Source organism: Chaetodon trifascialis, chromosome 6 (genome assembly GCF_039877785.1).
Source record: "Chaetodon trifascialis isolate fChaTrf1 chromosome 6, fChaTrf1.hap1, whole genome shotgun sequence".
Taxonomy (NCBI): domain Eukaryota; kingdom Metazoa; phylum Chordata; class Actinopteri; order Chaetodontiformes; family Chaetodontidae; genus Chaetodon; species Chaetodon trifascialis.
This window is the reverse complement of record NC_092061.1, coordinates 2,300,108-2,317,126: the sequence shown is the minus strand read 5'-3', so window position 1 is coordinate 2,317,126 and position 17,019 is coordinate 2,300,108. Positions and strand designations below refer to the sequence as shown.

The 17,019-nt window shown below is 46.0% G+C and overlaps 1 protein-coding gene across 2 annotated transcripts in view; it reads right to left on the bottom strand.

Moving 5' to 3' along the window:
* The window catches only part of lmx1bb (LIM homeobox transcription factor 1, beta b), a 42,518-nt gene extending 32,244 nt beyond the window's left edge, over nucleotides 1–10,274 (bottom strand). The window contains exons 1-3 of one of the 2 annotated variants that reach the window (XM_070964477.1): nucleotides 10,016–10,274; nucleotides 9,572–9,694; nucleotides 8,910–9,096 (exon numbers count right to left, since the gene is read on the bottom strand). In XM_070964477.1, the coding sequence (XP_070820578.1) occupies nucleotides 8,910–9,096; nucleotides 9,572–9,641 (257 nt within the window). In that variant the 5' untranslated portion in view covers nucleotides 9,642–9,694; nucleotides 10,016–10,274. Of the gene's footprint in view, nucleotides 1–8,909; nucleotides 9,097–9,571 lie in introns of both variants that reach the window. The other variant, XM_070964476.1, reaches the window with a different exon arrangement.
* Nucleotides 10,275–17,019: the final 6,745 nt, after the last annotated feature.

The following is a 17,019-nucleotide window of genomic DNA, read 5'->3' as shown; positions in this document are numbered from 1 at the left end:
CACGCACGCACGCACATGCACACACACACGGCTGCACAAATGTAAGCACATTCACACAGGAATGCAAAAAACACGCGAGATGACCGCCGTGAGATAAACATGCTGTATTAAGAAACTGCAAAAACACAGACATGAAGACACGTTCGCACCACAAACACTCAAAAGTGGCATTTTTCCTCAAAGCAGATTTTCTGGTTACTTTACAGATTAAAGTGTAAAAGAGAGACTGTCCAACACAGACATAACAGATGACGGTCTCGTCGTGTTTGCACTGACAGAGCGCTATTACTGACAGCACGACTCATGTGAAGCATTCATCTTGAAAATTGCTTAGGCAGAACCAGCGTTTTGTGTAGTTTACCCTCCGAAGCCACATGTAATTGATAACATGACCTCATCAAAACTTCACTTCTCCGATATTTTCTGCGAGTCTTAGAAGAAGCGAAGACTGCGGGTTAATAAATAACGCAGGCCTGCTCGGTGCGGCGCAGGAGCACGGCGGAGCGATGAGGGCTGAGAGGCCACCGGTGACCCCGGCCGCCCGCTGCGAGAGGGCTCCGCTCAGAGCCAGAGCTGTCTCTCCAGCTGGGATCACAACACAAGTTTGGAGCTCTGGTTTCAGAGCGCAGCTCCGGCCTGGGGCTGGCGCTCCCCTGTGAGGCCGGGCCTGCAGGGCCAGCGCTAAGGCAGACAGACATCCTGGGGGTCGGTCAACCCACCCACTCTCAGGAGGAGGCAGCGACAAGCATTGAGGCCAAAGAATGATTGGGGTAGCCTCAGACCACAGCTTTGCTTTTCTAAATGCTGAGTTTGGGTTTGCAGCAAGCCTCAGCCTACTACAGCTATTTCTGTTCAGCGGGGTTTCCATTGAGCTGGTCCCAGAGGCAGATTCTCTGCATAAATAATGTGCTACGAGGCCATGAGGTTGAATCAAACAATGCTATCAGCCAGAGGAGAAAATTTAGACGAATAGAGCAAACAACTCAGCCTTCACCTGCAGCAACACATTTTTCTTATCAAGGCAAGCGAATAGAAATCTGCATCCAGAGAGCGCTACGGAATCACACATGCACGGAAAACACGGTGAAAAATCTTTATGTTTCATCCCCTTATCCATCCCTTTCATAGACACCGGATCATTTTGCAGCGTTCAGGAGTCGTGGAATTTCCCGAGAAGACGTATTGTGGCAGCTTTCTGGGAAATATTAATATCCAGCCAGCAGACGAAAGGTAAAGAGAGAGGAGAAGGGATCGGGGGTGTGCAGCAGGGGGGTGAGGTACAGACGATCAGTATCATGACATGGTACCTGATGATAAAATACCTCGTCTATTGCAGCTCTTTCCACCCCCCCGTCCACGGCTCCCTCTGCCGTTTGCCACCTTTTTTGTGCAGAACGTGACGTCTGTGCTGCAGCCGCCCTCGTGGACACTGGCGGCGGCGGGTGTCTGGGTGAGAGCCCAAGATGGGCAGTCACCTCCTCGACACACTCCCCCCTGTCATCACGGCTGCACTGCAGAGTCTCCACATCTGCATTGCCTTACACCGCTCAGCCCCGCTCCTACCAAGCCCCCATCATCTCCGCCTCCCTCCCACGTCTCCACTCCCCCATCAGGATCATCCAAATATTTCCCCTCGCTGCTTTTTGAAGCTTCCATGGGTCACGGGACCTCATGCACAAATCATGCTGGTTTGCTGTGGGGGGGCCGGTCAGAGAGGACGGGAGTGAGTCAGACGCGTAGAAACCCAATCTGCACTGTTTTCTTAGGGGGTTATTTTTCTTGCCAAGACAGCCATCACCAATCAGGGGCTGGTTCTAAACAGCGAGTGCAGGGAGCTCTCGCTGTGGATGCCGGTCCTGGCAGCTGATTTCAACCATATTCCCCAGCCACACCAGGGGGAAGAGACGGAGAGTAAATTCAGAGAGCCTGACAGCCTGCAACGGTTTAACACGGGGGTTAGCCCCAAATACATAGCTCTGGGTTTATGTTGATGGATGGATAACCAAATCCTTCTCATTGTTTGCAGTAAAACATAGATGTTAGTTTTTACACTGTGACACCACACTTGCCATGGTGCTGAATTATGATCTGCTGAGAAGGAGACCTGACAAATGCCAGCCACCAGTTTTGGAACTTGTATTTTTGAGATGCAAGAAAGAAAATAACAAAGTCAAATACACAAGGATAACAAAAGAATCAAGTCAGCTCTGCAGTGTGTGGGCACAGGAGGTTCAATACCTAAAGCAGAATTTTCATAACAGAGAATATTGGACGGGCCCAGAGCGGAGGCTGGCGAGCAGGACAGACAGTGAGGGATGAGTCAGTGTGGACCGTCCCTCCCACCTGCAGAGCACACCGGCTCACGGTGAGCAGAGATGCTGGGCAGGAATCTGGAAGTGCTGGTTAAAGTAATCACATTGGTTTCACTGCATCTGATCTGCAGTCTAACAGACTTCCAAACAGTTGAATGAGTAAATAAAGTGCCCCAGGGGACTCCCGCTGGAGATGGATTACCACGAGGGTGCACACACAAAGGAGCTGAAGCCCCACAACCCGATGTGAGCCGCAGACAAAAGCCTGGCGCTGGACCTCGACCAGGGAACCGGCAAACTTTATTAATCTCATCCTAGACCGAACCTCCTGCCACCGCCATCAGGTACACGCTCACGTCACCGGGTGCACGCTCAGGTGAACACGTGCATGCGTACATGAGGCGGCGGATTCAGGATTGCGTGCATGTGCCTCAGCGAACATTTCAACATACTGTAGATGCATCAATGTGCGCATGAGTGTGTGCGCGTCCGCTCGAGTGCATAGACCACATAAGATGAGTCTCATGCTCACTTGGCTGTGGAGGCCGGGTCTGGAGGGGACTAAGGGCCGTGGCATTCTGCAGCCCCATCCCACCACGGCCCCATTCTTCCCCCTTTCTGGGCCTGACACAAATAAAAGGATTAGGAGCCCCCGTTTCCGTCAGACCCTCCATTCAAGACAAAGCTCCGACCAGCTTAGTGTCACACTTAATGATAAAAGTGCAAATCTCTGTCAGTCACTTTGGGCAGGAATACCGGTATTTGGGGGGCTAATCTCATTTGATGAAGATTAAAAGGGGTAAAAAAAAAAAAAAAAAAAAAAAGACAAAGAATGTGTTTTGTCGAATCTGCGCGAAAAAAAAAAAAATCTGTGCTGCTGAAATTCAGACATGCAGCAACTGAGATGAAACTTTAAAACACAGCAGAGTGGAAGGAGTTTAGAGGAGAGACAAAGAAAGAAAGAGCAGGGAGAGGAAGCAACACACACACACACACACACACACACACACACGCACACATGCGCCCACACCCTCTCAAAAACCTGGGGTGTATGTAGACAAACACACTGCTCTGCCCATTCCCATGTAGAGCTCGAATGTGTGACGTGAGTGTGAGAGTAAGCCTTGGGCACACAACAGTCTGAATGCAGCACTTGCCACTGTGATGCCAGTCCTCTCTAGTGTATCTGTGAAAAGCCTACGTGTTGGAAAAACATTCCAGAGTGGGATCACATATACACAGTTGGGGCCAGCAGCGATACTGCGAGCCAGCAGCAGAGGCCATGTCTCAATTTCTCATGCACGTTCGACCGGGCTGCCTGGAGAAACAAGCGTGGGCTATTTCCAATCTATAGAAGCGAGGTGAGGCCAGCGGGCCTGATTAAAAATACCAGGAGAGGCCACAGTTTCACCAGCGCGCCGTAAACGGTGTTTTAAATGAATGATTTCGGCGCAGCAAAATATCCAAATGTTTCATTTTTCTGATTTGAAGTTGCGATCTGGCAAATTGGAATAGAAAACATTTGCTGAGTGTGTGTATTTCTCGGCCGGCCGCTTTAAGAAGCCTATTATAGTATTTTGCAGATTTAGCCAAAATCTAATTTGTAAATTGCGTTTAATGGTTTGTGGTAGCTTTCCTTTCTGTTATGAAGAGTTGTCATGCTGTGAAAATAAACCTGAAGGCCCGAGGACTCGGAGCCAGTAATGAAAATCAGTACGTTGCAGAGCCGAGGGCTTTCTCTCCACCGTCACTGATTAGCATTCCCGATTGACTGACATGTCCCACTGGCTGCCTAACAGCCGGCTTTAGGAGATGAGGTTAAATTGTGGCTACCAACAAATTGCATGCTTGAGTTCCTCTGCACCCCTCTGCTATCATCCAGTGTAATGTGAGCACACCAGGCAGATCCCTCTGCAGATCCTTCTCCTCCCCTGCACTACAGCTCCCCCACACAAAGCCACAGAGACCTCTTTCCACATCCCTCGCCACCAGTCTGGCCTCTAAAGTGGTGATGGGCATTACCGTGGCTGAGCCTCTGCGGCTTCCCGTAGCGTCCTGCAAAGTGCTTTGTGTTCCAACTGCTGCTGCGCACACACGCTGCGCTCCCACTCATTTATACCCAGACGCACGGCGGAAATGCCTCCATGACACGAGCCCTCGTGAAGTCACCTGATTTCACAGAACGATGCTTGTACTGAAGATTTACTGAGCGCATCACAGAATAGCACGTTCAGCGGATATAAACAGCAGACTGGTGAGGATTTTATGGATGTAGCTGGTGTAAAATTTACAACAGCACTATTCATACAAGAGTTCATGTAAAACGATACGGTTAAATCAAATATTCATCGCTCAAAGAGCTATTTGTGGGAACCGGAAAGAGCAGAAAACAGAATCCAAGATGGAGTTAATGATGCAAATAAATATCGCTCCAACAGGTCCTTTAATGGTTCTAAATACGTCGGGGTGGGGGTGTTAGCAAACCATGAGATGACAGATGATGCATCCGAGTGTGCTGCAGGGACAGGCCGAGCCATGTTGACATTAAACCCAATACTTCCTTACAGAGGAACGGGGCCAGCTTCAGCCAGCTCCTCGCCGAGCACTAAAAATCCCAGCAAGCTGAAGCAATATTATCTGACTTAGTGTTTCTAACATTAGATTTGTCTCTCTGCAGAGGTCCTCTTTTATTTACCCAAGAGCAGTGGCTAAAGACGCATTTTTATCCTTTTTAGGGAGAATTAAAAAAAAAAGAAAGTATAGCTGAAAGTTAGAAAGTCTTGCACAAAGGAAGGCAGAGCCGCAGAGCCGAGCTGCGTCTGAAATGCTTAAGCAGGACTGAGGACGCTCTTTAATTAACTGCAAAACTACCCAGCTGGGTTGACAACACAAAGTACATCCCAGTTTTTTTTCCATTCTCTTCCTCGCGCGTGTGTGTGAGAGTGTGTGTGTGCATATGAGCGCTCACAAAGTGCCAGGCCACGCGGGAGTGTCCTAGAGTGAGTAAAACACACACTCGGTGAGCTAACACAGAAAGCCAGCCGTCAGCATCTATCCGGCACACACTGCTGCAGCGTCCCAAGCACAGCTAATTAAAAAACAACAATTTCACAGGAGGGCACTCCAAACAGGCCGAAAAAGCACTTCTCAGCACACCGGGGGATCGTCCAGCGAGCACGGGAGGCCAGGCGGCTCCTGGGAGCTCTGTTTTTACGGCTTCATCGCCGCTCTGTTTTTCTACCACTCATACCACCGTGACCTAAATTTCATTTTGCTTACAGCACGTGAATTAGAAAAAAATTGGAGAAATGTGCACGCCGACTTATTTGGACGAGTTACAAATGAAACAGTCTAAAATAACATTTTGCTAGACAGTAAAACTTTATAGAGCGTGGAAAAAAAAAAATCCACTCAGGAATGCAACGTCTTTATGCATCAGCAGGATCCAAAAGCAGGCAGCAGGGTGTATAATATAGTTAGTTAATGTTATGTTTTGTGGATGGAGCCCATGGCAGTTTCTAACAAGGCAGTCCATTACAGGGGTGTTGTCCAACACTCGGGTCAGTGATAGGCCTTATTACAAGCTCCCTTCAAAGCATCTGCTCGGTTAGAGGAAAGGTCTCCCCGGGGAAAAGATCTCCCTCTTTCTAATGATGTATAATTGACCTCCAAACACCGGGGCACAACACGCTCTCCCGGGGTGGTGTAATTCCACCTTTTCCACACCGCCCGTCTCGTTCCAGCTTGTTCCTCCTCTGCGGCTGTGGCTGCCGTCCAGCTGACAGCTCCGTCGATCAGCTTTCAATTTTATCAAACTCGCTCTGAAATATTCCCGCAAAAGGCAGCGCTTTAATGCCACAACTCTCCTCTTCTGTAATGGATTTAATTCTATTTTCCCCCGTGGAAAATATGCCTGACATATATACATTTCTTTTTTTTTTTAACCTTAAACCTCAAGCCATCAAAAATATTCCTCACTGACAAAAACAGCAATTTCATATCAGACGGGGACGATCGGCACAGGTCGCCGCATGGCAGAAAAACAGGCCAACGTATGGAATAAAGGCTAATAAAATCCAACCTTGTTACTATATAATTGCACTGTATGGAGCAAGATGTGTTGAACAGTGTTGGTGGGAGTTTTAATAATACAGTACACAATTGTTTTCCCTCGTCTGCACTTAAACCTGTTCCAAAGGTGCCAAAAAAGACTGCTTGCCAATTCCTTGATTTATTATAGCGAGTGAGAGCTGATTACGGGGCATGAATCAGTTGCTGTAGGAATGTAATTAGGCACGAAGACCTCTGTAAGGCTAGGAGCTCTCCTCACAGCCCAGAGCAGTTTGTGGGCTGACAAATGCATCTTAAATGGGTGTCATAAAAGTCAAAAAGGTGCCAATTACATCTTTAAGTATCCCATCAATGCAAATGGAATAAACAAGAAAAAAAAGGAGATACTCGTGTCTGTGTGATGGAAGGACCCTCCAGCTAGTTTTTAACCTGGGAGGGGTAACAAAAAAAAAAAAAAGGGTACAGTAGGAGAGGGAGGGTGAGGAATTAAAAGATGTGATGAATAACAGTGTGAGAGCAGGACGTCGCCCAGCAGGTTGTTGTGTTTGGCTGAGACGATGGGACCTGCCACACAAGCTCAACGCAGCAGAGCAGAGGGGAGGTGGGCAGCCGAACGCCCAACCAGGCTCCGCAAAGCACAAACAAAAGGCCGGGACGAGCGTCTTTTCCGAGCTAAATAGATCTTATCTGCCTCTGTCTTCCTCTCCTCACACACGCCGAACAAATCAAAAAAGTAGACGAGGAGGCAGGAGAGGGAGAGCCCTCCGCCTCGGCCTCCAGCCGCCTCTGAGCCGTGACGCCGCGGCTCTGGCATCCCACAGTCCCTGCTATGAATTTTCCATTGTTACCGGCCGACTACACTGCTGTCACAGAGCTGGATGAATGGCACGCACGGCAATAGATGTAACTCTTTGTTGCTTGCGAGGCATCTAGCAGAGAGCCATAATGTCCCGGTAATCGAAGTGGAATTGTTAAAAAGGCCGGCCACAAAAAGCTGGAAATTTAGTGACAAGCATGAAAAGCGCTCATGCAATGAGGAACACGGGGCGCCCCGGGGTCCTCGCAGGCCAAACGGCAGCCCTCAGCGCCGCCGCTGCCTCTGCTCCTCTGCCTCAATATATCTGCCATCTCGGCTGCTTTCATGTGATAATTTACTAATTCAATTTACTCATTTATCTTCCTCCACAGCTAATGGCTGCCATGCTACTTCCTGTCACAGGCCTAATTTAGAGGAAAACTTTATTGTAATTTACTATAAAAACACACAGGAGCCATTCCTGCATTATTATCACTCATCCATAATTTATACAATTATTATTTTTAGTGGCTGTATTATTAATAATGCTGATTTATTTTTTTATCTTTGTGTTTCTGTGAATTTGATGATCAAATTAACAGTTTAATCACAGGAGTCTGCGGCTGAAATCAGTCCAGCATTTTCACCCAACGACTCCGAAACTGTCCACGCTGTCAAAGAGTGAAACTCCAATTTAACACTAAATTATTAACGCCCTGAAAATTGTGAGTGTGTGTGTGCGCGCGCGTGTGAGTCGCGCGCGCGCGAATGCCTGAACTTCTAATTGTCCTCCATTATTATTTAAACGCACGTTGGCGCGTTTGGCTCGCAGGTAAGTAAAAGTCAGATGGAGCAAAAAAGCGCGAATAGTTTTTCATTAAATCGATTAATGTCTGAATGCTAAAATAGATCATATTCAATAAAATAAAATAGGCTGAAATAAAATAGAATAAAAACAGCCTGTAATAAAATAAGGATAATAATAATAAAAACAGGCTAAAATTGTACCGTCGAATAAAATAAAAATGTATAGTTAGAAATGTGTAATATTTAAATGAAGTGAGGCATCAGATGTTCAGGATAAATGTTTGTTCTGATGGGAAAATAAAAATAAGCCGCGCTGTGGCCTCACAGTCCAAAATAAAACCTCCTCACACAATCTGCTCCATGTTTGCGTGAAGGTGAAGCAGAAAAGCCCCATGATGCTCCAGGAAGCGCGTGGCGGAGGAATAAAAAGCCGCCTGCACACATCGGGCCTGAGCGTGATGCTGCGGCCCCGCACGGGCTGAAATACTGGGACGGACCAGGCTGGACGCGCGCGTCCTGCAGCCTCTGCGCGCTGATTCCCCTCCATCATTATTCCACTTTCTTTAAAAAGCAAAACGCTCACATTCACTCCCGCTTGCTCCTGCTGCTCTGCCACTGGCTTTTTTTAATTTTACAGGAAATAAATGAGCTCAACCTGAGCAGAACAAGAGACGACAACAGGTGAATTTACACCAAACCTCCACGATGGTTCACAGATTTTAGATGAATTAAATCTCCTAAAATTCAGGTGACATTCACAGCAGCTTCTCCATTTTTCACTCTGTATTTTTACACTGTGGGTGACACTCACGAGGCCTCCAGGCCAGCCAAAGCCATCACAATGCCTTTTTTTTTTTTTTTTTTAAATCACTGCAACCAAAGCAATCTGCAGAGAGGGAGAGGAAGGCAGGAATTGTGCTTACTGTTGGTAGTCGTGTTTGCAGTAAAGTTTCCTTTCTCTGAAGTAACAGCTGGTGGTGAGAGGCTGTTGACACACGGTGCACTGCAAACACTCCTCGTGCCATGAGGAATCGTTGACCCTCATCAAGAAGCGGTCGGAGATGGGACGCTGGCATCCTTCACACACCGACGGATGGTGACAGTCAGTCCCTGGAAAACGGCACAGGAGTTGGGGCCCGTCACAAAACAGAAGGCCTGAATGAAGCTCTGCAGCGCGGGCTGAAACTGTGAGGCGTTCAAGGCCTGCACTCAATCACTGGAGGTGTAGAGATTCAATTAAATAAAAACGCGCGTTTGAATGGATGGATTTGATATTTTCTCTCCAGTAAGGCCTGCAGATCACAGCACCCATCCAGCCTTTAGACGCCTGCATCGCTCAGGGTGCGTTTCTTTGACAATTACGCGAGAAGAAAACTACATTTTTAATTAATATCTCTAATGTTTCAGCCCTTTACGCGCGTAAATGGGAACTTTTGTCGGTTTTCATGGTTTCATATGTGTGTCAGGACACACACCAGCAGTGGGCACAGTAATGGCATCCACGCTGGACTAACAGTGCTTGACTTGCACCCGCAGTTCAACAGCGATGTGCTGATATTTCATCCCGTAAAAGAAGAAGACTCACCGAGCATGACTCCCAGCGTGGCCTGTCCCGATCGCAGCGGATGATCTTCAATTTTTATGCCGTCCAGCATGATGCACGTCTCGGACTGTTCTCCCGCGGAGAGGCGCTCCAGTGACACCAGACCTGTTGCAATATCCATAAGAAGACGGTCAGACTGGACAAGAAATCCTGCGGCACACTAAGCTGCGGTGGAGCGAAAGCGAAGACGAGGCTGAAACCTGTTGGAGCCGCTTGAGTTCCGTGTGGCACAGCCTGCAGCTCGGAGGAGGAAAAATACAAAATGAGCTTAAGTGGGAGAAATGCAAAAAAAACTCGACTTTGATGCGCGCGGCAGCTACAAGGCAAAGGCAGTCTAAGCCGACCACACAGACCCCCGACGTGTCAGAGAGGCGTGGGGGGGACAGAAAGCAAACAATAAAGGTGTAAAACTCTGTGGAGAGTCACCTGTTAGGAGCGGAGGGCTGAGGAAGCGTTATCTGCTCGTCCACAAGCCGACGGGGGGACGCGGGGAATTTCTTCACGGAATATCAGTTGTTCAGGATGAGAGAAAGAAGACAAAGTTGACAACAAATCCCCATAAAAAACAGGAGAGTGTGTATGCAGATGTCCCGGCAGTAACTCTTTGGGAGAACACAGGCGGTTGGTTGGTTGTGCCCCTGTCGCTGCAAAAGTCTGAGATCGAGATTGAAGCGAGTGGATCCTCCCACTCCTGCATGCATGGCTGCACCTTTTTCATTCCCCATTCACCGCCATTGGGATGCTATTGGAGCAGAGTACAGTGCGCAGCGCACAGTCCAATAACAACACACACACACACACACACACACACACACACACACACACACACACACACACACACACACACACACACAGAGGCAAAGACCTGAAAAAGAAAAATGATATTTTACACACAAGCCTGGATGCACACTGAGGCAACAATATCACAATAATAATAATAATAATAATAATAATAATAATAATAATAATAAGACACTATAATTTAATTATTGGGCGTATTGATATCAAGGGCACTCTGAAAAAAAATAGTCCTTCTGTGACTGTGAAAATTAAAAATATTGAAGCGAGCTTTAAAGAACAAAAAAAAATCCACATGGATCCTAAATGATGATGTTTCCCTCCGCAGGGATCAGACAGATGAGCGTCCGCCGCCCTCCTCGCTCTTTGTGCATTGTTCCAGGGGAAGCTGTCCCCTTTCAGCTGATGCACCTGGCGATCGGCGCTGATAAGAGCTCTGTCCGGCCTGAGGAGGCCGCGGCGGGCCGGCTCTGTCCGCCGCTCGGCCTGGAAGGAGAGCGTCCACCGTAACCGCAGACTGCAGCTTTCAGGCCCGTGCTCGGTTTATTTTGCAGGAACGCTGAAGTTATGCGTCTGTGTGGAGTAAAACCAGTGTGAAAACAGGCACATCTCCATCATTTTAAAATCTATATTTCGTTTCTGGATGATTTTGTGAGTTACTGTGATTCAGAGACGATGAGTGAATTTGTCAGGGTGTGATCAAGACGTCTGGAGGTGTCGCACTGAGGCCTGTCTGAAATTACGGGGCTGCTAATGGGATTGAAAGCCGCTTTTCGTGTCACGCCGCGTGAGAAGCTCATGGTTACCAACTTCTTTAAAACACGCTGCAGCGACGGGCCCAGGCAGGAAACCAGCAGCAGAGGGGACACACGGAGGAGGGCAGGCCGCCGCAAAGCGCCGCGCATCAGCCGGCCTGCAGCCTGCGGCCTGCAGGAGGGCTTCACCTCAGCCACGGCCTCATGAAAAGACCTGCTCAGTCCAACGGAACGAAGACGTGGCCGATCATCATCATCATCATAATAATAATAATAATAATAATAATAATGATAAATTACTGGATATCATAAAGACAAAATGGCCATATTGCACAGTATTTATTTCAAGTTCGTGTGTTTAAAGGAAGAAGCGAATCCAAAATAAAAGCCCTAAATGTGTCCTCAGGATGGTCTCACGTCTCGGTGTCCACCTTCTGTCCACAGGCCGAGCTGCGTGTTGTCCCTCGCGTCCTTTGTGAAGCATCCAGGCGATGACCTGTAGCCCAGTTTGGAAAACAGAGAGGAGACTGTTGGCGACGCCCTCTGGCGTTCAGGAGGAGAACAGCAGGCGTGATCTCTGACAGTCAGTTTTCACCTATTGTCACGTTTTCAGAGGGAAGTAAACACAGCACATCTGTTTAAAGGATAAATAAACGCGATGTAAATGCTGAAGTGTTTATATTTGTCATGAAGAGAGACATTTTAAACGTGCTGTTAAAATCAGCCCAGAGCTGCCACTCATGAAGCCATCCATCCCCGGCTTCAGCCCTCTTCCTTCTTTTTCCACCACTTCCATCAGCATGGGGTCAATTACCTCCCCCCACGCTATATTGGATTATCTTACCTCTGAGCAGCATTATGAGCTGAGCACTATCAATACTCTATGATCAATAGATTTTTGGGAACATCTAAAGTCTGTGTTCGCCGGCTCACTTGTGTGAATGAGGACATCAAGCATCCATTCAATAAATCAATCCGCCAACTTTTAGCCGGCGGTGTTTTAATGAGCCTGTGCGCGCGGAGCCCTCCCTTCGCGTCCGCGAGCAGGAAAACACGCCGCGGCAGGTGTGCAGCGCGCAAAACACTCCGCACGAGTTCAGCAACTTTAGCGCAAAGTGAGCGGAACTGTTGCGTCCAACGAAAAGGTAAGAGATGATTCTACTGCGCCGACAGAGCCGCGCACGCGCCTGCAGCCTGTGCGCGTGCGGCCACACTCACTGAATTTAGGGAAAGAAACGAGCTGGATGACGCGTTTGAACGCAGAGGAGGAAGAGGAGATTTGGAAAAAGAGCGAAAAACACGAGCCCACATTTTAATGTCTGCGCGGAGAGAAGTGCAAAATTGCGGAATTTTTTTTTTTGCAGAATTTTAGCAGCTTTGGAAACAAAGTGGGAAAATTCGACGTTTCAACAGGACACGAAGTTTGAGGAGGAAAGGAAGAAATCTGCTATTAACGACTATCAGCGCTGGTTATTCCATCAGGGCTGATTAAATGAGAAAGAAAGAAATATGCATCATTATGACTTAAAGTTTAGATCCTGAAAATATTTTTAAAAATACGCAAATGAGCTTAAATCAATTAATAGCCAACGATCAATCAAATTATTTCCGGACTTCGTTAAAGTGAAACGCCGTGAACAAACGTCCATCCTGCGGTGACGCAGCCGCAGGTATGAGCTCACAGACAGCTGATCTCATCACGTTCACGCTGCTCAGAGGCCGCACAGGATCCATCGTTTGCACAATAAGTCACACAGCGCTCATCCAGCTGCGCCAGGACTTCTAATCAACGCGCGCAACGTCCCAAAAAACACCCAGAAACGCTGCGTCTGCGCCATAATCTGAGTTTTTAGAGGAGGTGAAAGAAAGCTTTTAAAAAGCAAGCAGCTGAGTGGAAGGAGGACAGCTCACCTCCTCAGAGCACGCGGCTGCACGGAGGCTCCTGCACGCGGCTGCTGGAGGACTGATAGTTAACTCACTTTGATGTTTAATGAGAGTTTCTGAGCTCTCCGCGACGCGTTTCAAAGCTCCAGTCAAAGACAGAACAGCGCAGGCTGCTTTCATTTGCTCACATCTTAAAAAACAGCAGAACAAACTCGTCTCTCATCAGGACGTTTCTCCAAAATCAGACCCGGGGCTCAGAGAGGCTTTCAGGGCAGAGCACGTCCCTGAGGCCCGCTGACTGCTCCTGGATCAGCTCTGAAGGCTTTCACGAATTTGCGTCGAATTGACGGTAATTTCATCTGTTTTGCTGTTTTTTTAGTCGCTTTCACGCCTTAAAAACGCTGCTGGACTGTAACACCACACAGAGCCAGCAGGCCCCGGGCCTGAGGGCCACTCAGCACTAAACACACCAACCACGACTCGTTTCCATTTCACGTTTTTCATCCCGCGCGTTTGATTTTGAACAATTTTTAATTTCCTATAAAATGTCACTTTTATTGCATTAAATGGTAAAACCCCGCAGCAGGATAAACAGACACTCACAGCACACCCTCTTCCTCACTAACTCACACACACACGAACATCTTCACACAGACTAAAAACGAGGCGCAGGATAATCCCAGCTGCCGGGATTAACACAGACTATGACAGCACTGTCAACCTTGGTGACGTTTGTTTATCTTATGATTTATTGGATTCAGCTTTGTTATTTTTTTTTTTTTGTTCCCTCTGACAAATTTATTGAGCTGCTGACAGACGAGCTGACGGCCTGCTGACAGCAGCTGCTCACCTGCGCTCAGGTAGTTTATTCAGATCTGGAGCAAAACTCAGCTTTAATATTACTGAACATCAGATCTAAAAACCTTATTTCAGACCAGTGAAAGAGCAAAAATGCAGATACAATTCTTTTAACTGTTAAACTCAAATATACTGATATAATAACGACTAATATCATTTAAAAAATAAGATTTTTTATTGAAACACAGTGAATAAAATTGTTTAAACTTGCTAAAAAATTCTCAGGACATCAATGATTTAATGGTTTAAAGCGGGAATATTGGCTGTGAAAAATAATTAATCAAACTTCTATAATTTAGATGTAGTTATGAGTAAATATGAACTACTGAATTACACCTAAATACTACCTGAATACTACAGTCACAGGATAAACATAAGATGCAGATTAAAGTCCTTCAGCTCGTGTTTTCAACTGTTTTCACATTATTTTCTGACTCTGAATAATTAATGTTATATCCTAAAAAGACAACTGAATAATATCAATAATCATATGATGAAAGTAGCCTGAAGAGTGACCCATAAAAAGGTTTTTTTTTGTTTTGTTTTTTTGGTGAAACGCATTAAATATTTTGCCTTTTTGGCCTCGTTCACGGCCTCACGCTGAGCTCTGTGCTGCAGTCTTAATGACGGTCCAGCTCGTCTGATGACGCTCATCCAGGATGCGCTCATATTTATGCACCTGGTCTCGTGACTCAGTATAAATACACACACTACTACACAGATGTACGCTGATACTCCAAAACCCCGCGATCTGAATTACAACACCACCCCCTGCTGGACAAAACCAGGCAGTACAACTTCCTCTGCTGCTCACGGCAAAACGTCAGGAGCTGCAGATGTTCAGGACTGTGAGCAGCAGAGAGGAAGTACATGCAGTAAATATAAATATAAATATACTCATCAAACAAACCAAGATTACTCTTCACGTCACATGAATACAGTCTGTCAGCAGCACAATGTTGGATTTAATAGTACTTTCGTGTTACTGTGAAGGTGTATTTCATAATTCTTGTTAGACTGAATTATGTTTTTATTCTTGTCAGGACAAACACAGAAAGTCATTTTATGATTTCTTGCTATATGTTAAATATATAGTAAACATTTACAAACAGGCTTTTAGCTCATTTATATTTCACGTATTAATTTCCCTGTTTAACTCCTCTGTAACTCTCTTCTCAATGAGAATATTAACAGAACATTAATAGAAAGTTCACGTCTGGTATTTATTCTCGTGACTCTGCTGCCAAGATGAATAATCTGAATTATACATTATTATGTAGTTAGAAGTAAGTCATCCAGTGCTGCCACATTAACTAAATATTACCTATTACCAGGGATTACAAGGAGTTTACTTTTCCTCAAATCTATTATTTGCAATTTTCTGACAATAAAATGCAAATTATAATATTATTATACATTTGAATGAATCTGTGTTTTTATCACAGTATTTGTATTCTCACTTGTTTTGGTCAGTTTTGTCATTTTTCTCATTTCAAACTGTTGATGTTGTTTATTTGTTCAGGGATTATTCCTGATGTGTTGTGCTCCACTTTTCGTTCTGTATTAAAAAATATTACAGTACACATTAGTATAAAATACACAGTATTTTTGTTTTTTCTCAGAAAAGTTTGTAGATGAAAAGATGCTCGTACGTTTAATTAATAACTTCACTCTTCTGCATCTGCAATGAAAACTCCAGAAAATAATAAAAAGGCAAATTGTTATTGGATAAAAAATATAAAAACTATGTATTTTTTCATTCATTTTGAATTTCACTAATTTATTGAACTTACCAAGAAATGTGCTAAAGTTCTACTTTTTAAAACATCAAACGATAATAATAAAACTGTTAAATTATTTTAATATGGATCAAGTTTTTATTATTTCCACTTCAATACACAAAAGGCAAAAATAACACGTTTAACATCTTCTCATAATGAATCTGCCTGACTTGCGGTGCATTAAATGAAGTTTTTTCTCTAGTTTTTATGGTGAAGTGGTGAAAGCTGAAGTGTAATCTGAATGAGCGCTGCTCTGTGTTGTGTCTCACAACAATAATCAGAAAGAACAAATGAGCGCGTTTCTCTTCCAAAGGATTATCTTGAAACATTTGAAAAGTTGTTCAAAGGCGGACGGCAGATGGTAACAGATGACGCATTATGAAAGCCAGCAATAACAAAATGTTTTCGTCCTGTGATGTGGGGCTCTCCCCTTCCCTTCTGTTTCCCTTCACACACAGACGACGGCCAAGCGAGTCTGCATGTGAGCGAAGCTTCACACACACCAGGAACAACTTAGTGCGCTCATTCAGTGAAAGCAGGCCTGCCAATGTCTCCAGGAGACACACACTCGAACCTGTGTGTGACTCTGCAACTGCTGACGAGTTGATCTTAAATCTCCCTCCAAAGAGGACCCATCAGCATCCAGACACAAAACAATGCTTTGCCCTCTGAGAAAAGACTGAAAACTTTGGCTCGGGAGCATCTGAGCAGCTGCCGTCACGCCGTCACGCCGCAGCGTTCGCTCGTTTCTACGCGAGCGTTTCCATCATTAGCAGAAGCGCGTCAGCTCGGGCGAGATTTGCAGCTCCTTTCATCAGACGATCATGTTCTTCAGTGGATTTGTCTGTGCAAAAATAATGTTTCCTCTGACACAAGGGAAGGGAGGCTGCAGGAGGCCAGGAGCATGAGTTTAGGACGTGTGCCATTAACAACAAGCCGAGGCCTCGCTGCCCGCTCCTCATGTGGAATGCATAAATTCTCTGACTGCTGAATAAATTGCATGTGTTCGCAGACTTTGCGGCTGAAGTAGTGAAAGATATTCTAAATACATCTACATATAAACTGGCTGGGATACAGAGCTGGAGCTGAGCGGCTGTGTGTTCACAGAGCATGGATGGCTGAGCGCTGCACGGACAACCGGAAAGACCAGAGAAAAGACAAATAAGAAGATGATCACCCCAGTAAATACAAAATATGCTGAACATTTGGTCAACCAGGCAAGCAGCCATGAAGTACCCGTCCAATCAGACATCTGTGTACGTGTGATTCGCTCTCTGTCTCAATAAAACACGCTGGATGTGTTTTGTGTGGACTGGATGTGAGTGTGTGCATGTATGATTGTGGGTGTGTCATT